The sequence below is a fragment of the Leptopilina boulardi genome, unplaced genomic scaffold (genome assembly GCF_019393585.1).
Source record: "Leptopilina boulardi isolate dan_hultmark-lab unplaced genomic scaffold, ZJU_Lbou_2.1 LbouV2_392, whole genome shotgun sequence".
Classification (NCBI taxonomy): Eukaryota; Metazoa; Arthropoda; class Insecta; order Hymenoptera; family Figitidae; genus Leptopilina; species Leptopilina boulardi.
In genome coordinates, this window is record NW_026137965.1 from 3338317 (window position 1) to 3349461 (window position 11145).

At 25.3% G+C, this 11145-nt stretch overlaps 1 protein-coding gene across 1 annotated transcript in view; it reads right to left on the reverse strand.

Annotated features, from left to right (window-relative positions):
- Positions 1-10920, reverse strand: part of LOC127288588 (uncharacterized) — a 12713-nt gene extending 1793 nt beyond the window's left edge. Inside the window, exons 1-9 of the mRNA XM_051316127.1 lie at positions 10159-10920; positions 9107-9333; positions 8004-9024; positions 6224-7091; positions 4848-5037; positions 4282-4405; positions 2819-3058; positions 1426-1638; positions 132-553 (exon numbers count right to left, since the gene is read on the reverse strand). Coding sequence (XP_051172084.1) covers positions 132-553; positions 1426-1638; positions 2819-3058; positions 4282-4405; positions 4848-5037; positions 6224-7091; positions 8004-8994 — 3048 coding nt within the window. The 5' untranslated portion in view covers positions 8995-9024; positions 9107-9333; positions 10159-10920. The remainder of the gene's footprint in view (positions 1-131; positions 554-1425; positions 1639-2818; positions 3059-4281; positions 4406-4847; positions 5038-6223; positions 7092-8003; positions 9025-9106; positions 9334-10158) is intronic.
- Between the last annotated feature and the right edge of the window lie 225 nt (positions 10921-11145).

An 11145-nucleotide genomic window follows, 5' to 3' on the forward strand; every position in this document is an offset into this window, starting at 1 on the left:
TTTAAATAATCCTTAATTACAATACTTAAATACAATAAATGAATAATAATTAACAATACTATCTTTTTTTTTATAAAAAAAAAAAAATTATCTTTTTCATACAGAAAAAAGCAAATATTATTTTCACTAACCGTGACATTTACACACTCGCCCTCTCTCGATAAAAGATAAATCCATATCTTCAAATCACCGGATGGAGCACCGCGTAAACCATTATTCGAAATATGATGACGTTCAAGTACTTCCAATATTTTTGCCTCTCTCGCAAGATCAGCGGCAGATAATTTATATAATTTTGGATACAATCGAATTAAATCGGCAACAACTTTTGTCTCTGAACGATTCCAATCCTCGGCGCTATTTCCACCGGCGTGCATTAATGTTGGTCCCCATATTGCCGATATATTATCAACGGTCATTAAATTTTTTGAACTCTTTCGCGTCAAACAATGTAGATGCTCAAGAATTCTATGAAGTGTCGCTGTTGTAACGGTATCCAAATTTGTGAGAAGATTTCGATAGGTCGTCACTTTCTCCTCATCATTGGTTAAATCTAAAAATAAATTAAAAATTAAAATAATTAAATTTCTTTTTTAATTCTACTTTCTTTTTTCTTTTTTTTAAAAAAAAGAAATTATTTCTCTATTTGCTGATTTTAAAAAAATAATTCGATTCGAAAGTTATTGATGTCCTTCAATGATTGGTGTATGAATCATCGTCACGATGGACGAGAAACTTGTGTTTGATTAAATCAACACTTAAATATACTTAAAGTTTAATGTTTTATATTTTAACTCAAACGAAAAATTTAGTCAAATTAAGAAATTATCAAATTATCAAAAATAGAAAAATATAATAATAATATAATATACCTATTTATTTTATATATAATAATTATATTATAATAATAAGTAAGTAATATTAAATCATAAGAGGAGAAATTATGTAAAAATGTACCATAATTGTGTTAAGGAATTTGTAAAATCCAAATATAGAATGAAATAAATATTTATTTAGAAAATTATATAATTGCAAGTAATAAAAAAAATTGGGATCATATCTATTGCATTAGTATTGATTCTTCGAAATTGAGGAATATAATCAATTGTAATTAAATTTCATAAACATAGTAATAGACTATTTTAATGAATAGACTCCTTTGACTTTTCTTTATAGACTGAAACCAATTAATTTCTATTCAAACGCTTTGAGATTAAAATTTTGTAACATGATTTATAAATTTAATGAAATATTTTTTTAAATATACTTCATTGATTTTTTATTTTTAGAATGAAAAAATTTTAAATTTTACATTAAATATTAAGTAATTAAATATTAAATAAGTAAATGTAAATTAAATATTTAATTTGACGTTAATTTTCTTTTTTTTTTATAAAAAATAATAGAAATAAAAATTATTATTACCAATTGTGCTGCAAAGTTGATCGTGAATTTTTGATGGAAATAATGGATCTGGCAAGTCGCGGAGAAATCTTCTCAAAACAGTTGCAACATCGTGCTCTGAATAGAAATCTTTTGTAATTTGTGTAGCCCAAGCGTCTCTTCTGAAAGCTTCCAATAATTTGACAACTGCGCTACTTGAGCCACTTCGACGATAAATGCCCTCTGTCATTATTCCTACAAAAAGAATAAATAATATTCGCCATTTTCCATAATCTAGTCATCAGTATATTATATCTTTCACTATATAATATACTTCTTATCTCAATGAAACATTTCCTCTCAATTTCTGTTTCTATTTTTATTTCGAGATAAATTTAAAAATTAAGAACAATTTATAAAGTTTTTTTTTATAATATTTTATTTATTTTATTATTTATTTAATAATGTTGTTTATTTTCAAAACTGTTCTGTAAAAATAAAATAAGAAATTCTTAAATTAAAATTATAATAAAATATGTAAATTGTTTCACATAAGAAAAAAATTTAGAAAATTAAATTTTTACTATAAAAAAAATATTTCTCAAGTTATTTTTCAAGTTTTTATATTTCAAGGCCGCAAACAATATAATTGTCATATTATGTAATTATAGACTAATATATTCTTTAGACAATTCTTTTCAACTACTGCATCAATAATTATTAACATCCTTTGTCATAAAAATATTTCACACACATTTTTTTAATAATATAACACAAGAACAATTTCTTCCTATCGATTATATGATTTCAAAAACAAACATAAATACGACAATTAAAATTGGGTAAATTTCAATAAAATAAAAACTACTATTTTACATAAAAAAAATTTTAAATTAAAATCTAAGAGATAAAATTAAATTATAGAATAATTTATTATTAGAATATAAAAAATAACAATTGCATTTAATATAAAAAGAGGCAAATAATGTCAGTAGTTCATAAATAAACAAATTAATCAGCGATATAAATGATAAAACAATCGCAAGAATAGGTCAGATAAGAAAATTAGATTTGTCAATAGTGATCGACTGAAAATTAATAAATCAACAGATATATACAAAAGATAAATAAAAATAAAATCTCTTTCTATTCTTTTTCTTTCAAAGTGAAGCAATTTTTCAATATTTTTTCTACAAAACATTAATAAATCTATTAATAATAAATGTATCGTTAAAAATAATGAAATAATAAATAAAAAAATATTATTTATATATTCTTAAGAATCGTTAAAAAGTAGGTAATTAAGAAAAAAAAATCGAAAAATGACCTATATATTAAAAATTATTACGCATCTATGAAAAATTAAATTGAAATTCAGTCAGAGATATTTTTTTAATGATCAGATATTATAAACAATTTTTTCTCTGAGACTTACCATGAGCATAGATGAAGTTGATACATTTATCAAGAATGACAGGCACGTTATCTTGATTAAGTTGTTGTTGATTTAAAGCAGGACCAGAATTTGTCGCAGCCTGATAAAAAGCGTGTCTCCATGCAGCAGCCTCACTTGATAAAGGTGCCACTAAATGAAGTGCTCCAGAACCACCAGCATCCACAACAACTACAGGAATATTTCCAGCTTCAGGTTTCGGACCATCTTGCTCTCTTAATACTGAAATAATTTTCTAAATTTAATTTCTTCAATTTATTTATTAAATTCAATAAATTTTAAAAGTAAGTCAATTAAAATTTCATAATTTTAAATAATTATAAATTAAAATTTTAAAAAATATTAATATTTTCAAATAAAAATAAAATATTAATATTTTTAAATAAAAAAAAATATTTTTGAATAAAAATTTTTATTGGTAAACTAAAGATAAATTTTAGTAGAGATGAAAATATTTATTATCTGTTATGAATAGAAATAAGAATATCAAAAATGATCATTTGAATAATATAAAAAAAAAAAAAAAAAAATTCTAGGTTTCTATCTAACGATATCAAATGAACTGCTTTTATATATAAACTTGAACTTAGATGCACTGCGTCTGAAATTTAATATACATTCATATTCAGCAAAAATAGAACTAGGAAATATAAAACTTAAAATGCTATTTACAATTTTTTTTAAATAAAATATCGCGTTTGTCTTATTCACTGGAGGTCTATACAGAATAAGATAAATACAGAATGATTCATAAAGCATATTATTCAGCTGCGCAATCATTAAGCGCAGACTTCCACTATATAATTACTATTAATAATTGAGGTTTGGAAATAAAATAAAACACTTCAAATATTTCCAAAATATATTAAATTTTTGTAATTTAATTGTAATTTTCATTTATTTTTTTTTCCTAAAAATTAAAATTTAACATCAAAATGTGAATACAAATTGAAAAGTAATTAATTAATTTATTACATATCAAATATTTTCGATTCCATTGAAAAATTATTCATTCGTAAACAAATTTCTGCCTCGCGAAGAAATATTTTTAAAAAACTGATTTCTTTTTGTTGTTTCTGAAGATACACTAATGGATCCGTAATTTATCAGTCTCAAGGTTACATTAATAAGCAATTATTATTATTATTTTGCAGAAAGCAATGATCGTTGATTAGACTAAAAGAGTTGAAAGTTAAACGGTACTTTTAAAGTGTAACGAATAAAAATGTTTTACAACGTAAGCAAAAAAAAAAAAAAAAACTGCTGTCTCATCAGAATTTATCTCTTCATTTCTGTAACTGATCTACTTTTCTCTCAAACGTGAAAATACAAATTTTCAAATATTAACAACACTTTTAATCTAAAGAATTTAATAATTAAAAAAGAAAAATTCTCTTATTTTTCAACTAAAAATAGTATTTTTAAAATTATTTTTATTCACTCACCTATACAACGAGCTTTTCGGAGATCAATTTTTTCCAAAACAACAGGATTTAATGTTCGTGTATAGACCAATGTTCTTTGATGAAGAAGAACCCAAGCCGGAAACCACGAGCCCGTGACACCTTCCTAAAAAAAATAATGAGTGGCTAATTTTAGAAACTAAATAATCATTTTTTTCTCTATCACTTGAAAACATTTCCGACTTTTTTTTTTGGTTAAAAATACATTCTTTTTCCGTCACAGTTTCCGGTAAATCTTTTCAAATATTTTCATAGAGAAAAAAAAGGATAAATAAACATTTTTTTAATGAGTATCAAATTAAAAAAGTATTACGTTAAATTCTTTCACATGATGAAATTTGCACTACGTGCCTTTTAGAAGAAAAAAAAAATCTATATTCTGCAGTTTCATCACGTTTATATTGTTTCTGAATATAATTTTATCAATTAATTCATTTATCTTTGTTCTTACTTGCATCTATTAATAATAATTATTTTTTATTTTATTCATTACAATTTTTTAGTTTTGTATTTTTTTTTTTTAGTAAATTTAGGAAAATAAATTTTACCTTTAAATAAGCCCAGCCAGCTCTTGTCAACAATGAGGTATATTTAATAGGGAACACAGGAGTCATGGCTTCTAAAATTCTTTGTGCCCATATTCTTCTTTCCGTAATACCTTTTGCATAAAAAACATGAACCCTGGGTCGTTCTTCACAATGAATTGCGATGCAGTGAACATTTTCGCCATCGACTACTCTAAAAATCGAAAATTAAAATTAAAATCAAAAATTAAAGTTAACGTCAAAAATTAAAATAAAAAATTACAAACAAAAATTAAAATTAAAATTGAAGTAAAAAATTACAACTGAAATAAAAAATTAAAATTAAAATTGAAATACAAAATTAAAATCAAAAATTAAAATTACAATTGAAATAAAAAATTAAAATTAAAATTGAAATACAAAATTAAAATTAATATCAAAGATTAAACTTACAATTGAAATAAAAAATTAAAATTAGAATTAAAAAAAAAATGCAAAATAATAATTTATTAATTTTTATAATTACTTTTGTTTAACAATAAAACAATTTCAAAGCAAAAAAATAGTAATTTCATTACTTAATCAGATGCTAATAAACAAAAATTGCAGTACGCCCTGGTATTTATTTTCTGATTCGTTGCTCATTTACAAATATCAAATTATAACTCTTCGCGCAAATAAATGATGAGGGTTCCGGTTTCGCATTTGAAAATATACCCCTTGTGAAAAAAGCAAAGCAGAAAGGAAGTACATGCGGGTAAATAATAATTAGAAAAAAAAAATTGAATGACCATCATTGTGTGCACTAAATAAAAAAGGAAAAAAAAATTGAAAGATCCTCTACATTAATAAAAATTAATTAACAATCTTTTATACATTCGTGGGAATAAACTCTCTCTTTTAATACACATTGAAGATTATTTTCTGTCCTTGTGTATCATAAATCGGAACTTTAAACCGTACATTTAAAAAAAAAAAACACAGAAAACAAGTGATATATAGACTAAAAAGGTCATATTATATTGATATCAGGAAATTCAACTAGTTCAATAATAGAAGCTTTTATCACAAAAAGCGATAAAAATATATTAAATCCTTTTCCGCGTTTGACATTATATTTTATACTCCAATAATGAATGAGTTATATTTCTTTCAATTTTACTTATACATTCCCGATTTTATCAGGTCAAAAATGAATTTATGAATAAAATATCATATTCAAAGGCAAATTCCATAAGCAAAGAAATTGCGTTCAATTTTTTTTGCTAAATTATTTATTATTTTTGAGTTATTATTATTTTGATTTTGTTATTATTATTACTATTTTGATTTTATTATTTTTATTTGATTTTATTACTATTATTTTGATTTTTTTTTTTATAAATTTAAAAAAAACTCACTTGACATCCTGTAACAGATGAATACTGTGAATTTTTTCGAGACTAATGACTTCCTTCAATGTTGACATACTTTTATCACTGTAAAACGATAGTTTTTGATCAATTAAAACTGCGGCTCTTGAAACTAAATCTTTTGCTCTTTCAATACCAACACCAGATCTATAAATTACACCCCTATGACTCGGTGGATTTTGATTTCCCAATGATGTTATTGGTCTTTCCAATTTTTTCGAATTAACCCTTTTCACACTAACTTCAACTAATTCTTTATTTCTTGACAATAATTTACTGCCATTTTTCACAAAATTTATCATATTATTCGGTTTCATTAGCCTTTGCATAACACTTGTACGTTTTTCCTCGATATTTTTTACAATTGCACCACTTGCTAATGATTTATTGAAAATTGTCTCCTCAACAGTATCAGAAAGTGATTTATTAGTCGATAAATTATTATTGTTTTTAATTGCCGATTTTCTTGGCGGTACAGCTGGTTGTTTTCTCGATGCAAGATGTGCCAATTTTGGTAATAGTGCAGGACTTTTTTTCGTTAATTTCTCAGGTACTTCAACCATTTCAACTTCGTCGTATTCATTTTTTGGTAATGAATCAAATCGTCTTGGTGGCGTTGGTGGAATTGTTAAAATTTCATTTTTAACCTCCTCCTCTATTTGAATATCGTCTTCTTCTTCTTCTTCTTCTCTTATATCATTCGCACTTCCTCCACTGCTCGCCGATTCATTGTTCTCCAAAAATGCCTTCAACAACAGAAGATCATTATTTTCATAATTACTGTAAACATTATTCTCATTCTTTGCGAATGGATCGAATTCATATAGAACCGATTTTGATTGCTCTCTTCTTGCACCTGAAACAAAAAAATAAAATTAGGAATATTCTTTAAAAATTCAACTATCTGAAACTATTTTTCAATTAAAAATGATTTTCAAATTATTGTATTTTGTCCGCATTTTCTAATAAATTTTTAGTGAAATCATCTAAAATTTTAATTACAAAACACTTAAAGTTTCAATTAATTTCAAAAATCTCAATTTTAAATCTTTGAAAATTCAATTAAATTTAAAAAATGTTTTCCAAAAATTGTTTGATAAATTATTTTTAGTTCTGTAAAATTTAATAATTGTTTGAAAATTAACAATATCTTTTGAAATTTAATTATTTCTAAAAATTTCAACTTTAACCCTTCGAAAAGATTATTAAAAAAATTTTTTTTTTAAATCTGTAAAATATTTTTGTTAAAATAAAAAACAAATCCACTTTTTTTGGGAATATAAATCGACTAAAACGACTTTTTTGTGTCTTTATGTTGATTCGAGGCCTGTGTTTTTATAATTAATATTTAATAGGTATTCGTTGGCCCCTGGTACCTTGAAAATTAATTTTTAAAAATAATTTTTTTTCAAATTACTATCTTGTACGAAATTTCCTGGCGCATCTTTTTTCTCATCATAAATTTTTTGTATTTGTATACAGTTTTTGAATCAATATACAACTTTAAAAAAAATTTCGTTGGTAAACGTTGTGTACTTCAGCTTCGTGAATTGAATTTTCACATTTGGAATTTTAAAGAAACTTATTCCGAAATTTGGAAAGACAATTATACAACTTTGGCAAAAATGAGAAAAAGAATTGTCAAAATTTGACACGTCATAAGATTACTATTCAAAAAAACACGTGAAATCAGAAAAGGCCAACTTCAACTTAGGACAGTAGGACAGATCAAGCATTTTATTATTATTATATAATTGTAAAAATATACCTGATGGTGAATTATCTTCATTCTTCAACGTATTCTCATCGTTTGAATTTTTCTTCAACACCCAATTTTCGTATAATGAATTTTGCATCGACACATGACTAATATTCGAATTTGAAGAAATTCTCTTTCTAATTGGCGGTTCCTTGTCATCTTCATCGGCACTAGATATTCTGTCCAATTCATCATTACCTTCAGTCTTATCAGATTTTCCCTGTGCAGCATCATAAAATGTCCATGAATCTGATCTTGATAATTTTTTAGCCACTTCTTGACTATCAGATATATTTAGACTCTGATCAGAATCACTTGCATGATTTTGGGCAAATTTCAATAAATTAAATGGCTCGGAAAAATCACGTTCTCTTTCGGAAAATGTTGAACTCAGTGTATCATATCGACTACCACTATTTCCCGATGTAACTGATTGTAATTCATCGTAAATTGATTCATCTGGAAGTGGTGGTGGTGGATAAACAGGAGGCGGTGGACTATATCTTGCACCAGTGAGATCTTCTTCATTTTTTATACTCTTTAAATTTGTCTTCAATGGACTATAAAAGGAAATACTACTAAAAATATCATTCGCCGGAAGTGATGTACAACGATCATCTTCAATTGGACTTTTCACCTTGCTCTCAATATCTTGTAAATCATCTTGATTTAGTGATGCAAGACGACGTGTTATTAAATTTTTCACCGATTTTTCAAGACGAATACTTGCATTTCGTGTACTTGAAATAACAGCGCGTCCTTTTACTGTCATTTTTTCTGAGATTTCATCTTTTAAATTTTTAAAAAATTCTGAATTCGAACTTTTTGTCTCCGTTTGAGATTTTGTGTCGTCACTTTTTTCCGATTGACTCGATTCACTTGGACTTGTTGATCTCGTACAATTATTAACAGCAACTTGTAATGTTCTTGGCGCTGGAATTGGAATCGATGATGACAAATGAATTGATCTTGGTTTTGGTACCGGTTTCACTTCCATCATGATTTTTTTTTATTTTATATCATTTCTTCTCTGTTGAAAAAAAAAAATAGGAATTCGATTAATAACTCTGAAAATTATTTGCAATTTATTGACATAAATATTAGTCACTCACATTATTCTTTATTGAAATAATGGCACACACGTTTTGTAATCTGTTGATTATACGATCCTGAATGAATCACACATCTGTCTACTCTTCTAAAATGTCTTTCCGGTTTTTAAAAGCTTTGTTTTTATTTCCTTTCAAAAAATATATATACAAATTTTTATATTAAGTGTCGAATATCAGAAATAGAAACTCGGAGATAATTTTTTTCTTGCGCTTCGTGTGTAGCTCTTCTGTAATGAAAAAAAAAAAAATTTCTGATAAGGTCGCTTATCGATAATGTAAGATTTGTAAATCTTTATTAAGTAAACTTAATTCGTTAAAGAGGGTAAAAATATTTTCAAAAAGGTAAAAAAAAATTAATAAACGAAATTAAAAATAATAAATTAAATTTTATTTATTGAAAAATATTGAAAATTTAATTTAATAAATGAAAAATTAAATTATTAAATTAAAAGTGAATCAGCGGGTGAAGATTATAAAGAATTTTAAATTCAAAGAATGTAAATAATAAAAACATATTATATGTAAATGAATTTGATAGAAATATGATCTAACGAATTTAAAAAAATACAAGAAAAAAAAAATTCTTGCTAAATAAATTTGAGATAAAATAAAAATTACATTCTTTTGATAGATTTAAATTATCGAAATCAAAAATTGGAATTTTTTAATCAAATATTAATTATTTAAATAAAAAATTTTTAAGTATATTTAATTTTATTATTTTTTATTCGATACAATGGCTCTTTAAATAATTTTAAGGCGCAATAGGATAATGCTATTTATCATTATTTGCGTGCTGTCACTATAATATTGATAAGTACAAGAAGCTTCAAATAAGTTCGACAGAAAGTTGAAATACGCGAAATAAAATTTCAAACATTTTAAAAAAATCGTTTTTTTTTTATTAACTATTTGAAAAAATAATTTATTTCAATAATCATAAAAAAATAAAATAGAAACGTTTTCTAATTCTGAAAACTAATTCTACGAATCTTCAATAAAAAAATGTTTTTATAAATTAAATTTTGAAATATAGGAAAAAAAAATCTCACCTGGTCGTTGATCCTCGTCTTTGGCATTGTGACCTCTCTCGAGACTCTTTCTCTCTTTTTTTTCCACGCAGACGGAAAATCACGGGTGCAAAACAGGCTCCAAAATAATTCCACACAAAAATATTTAAAAAATTTTTCTTCTCAATTCATAACACTCACATTTATTCGTAAAAAATGACTTTGCACTCACACACTTCTATTATAATCAGATCAAGGATTTATATAAAAAAAAAAAAAGATTAAAATACACATTCTTTGTCATTGATGAATCCATGCAGTCTGACGCATTTCTTCTTTTCTCTTAACACTATAGTAGCACTAATCCTTGATAATATTCAAACAGCATCACAAAACAAAAACTTTTTCTTCTTTCTTTTTACTTTCTTTCGTGTTTTTTTTTTTTTTTATGAAACTTCTGGTGTTTGGATAAGACTCAAAGCGATTTCTTGTACCGGGTCAGTCAACTCGGAGCTGTTACAAACTATTAATGAGCGCTGAATGTTGACAGCTGTTTTCATTGAAAATGATGATGATGATTTAGTGATGAAATTTTTAACAATGAAAATATTTAACTAGAGATTTTTTTTTCGATGAATTTGTAGGTAGATTTTTTTTTTTAATGAGACGAATGAAACGTGTGAATCCATGTAAAATTGAAAATTCTGATGGGTGCTGTCTTATTGAATAACAGCCAAGCACTGAACATCGTGGCCTGGCACTCGCTTTGCTGGCTTCTCGCTGCTCGCCCCATTTCGCCCACACCATCCTCTTATTCTCCTTCCACTTTTATTATTACACTCATACCATTCTGATAGTGAATCCAGTGTGAGTCACTCCCACTATAGTGTAAACTTTTCAAATTGTAATTTATAAAAAGAAAAACTATTGTCAACCATTTATTGTTGTACGATGCGCAGCTTCGAATTGATAATAACAGTATTATTGAATTTTAATTGATCCCAATATTCCTGTTAATCCTCAGATTTT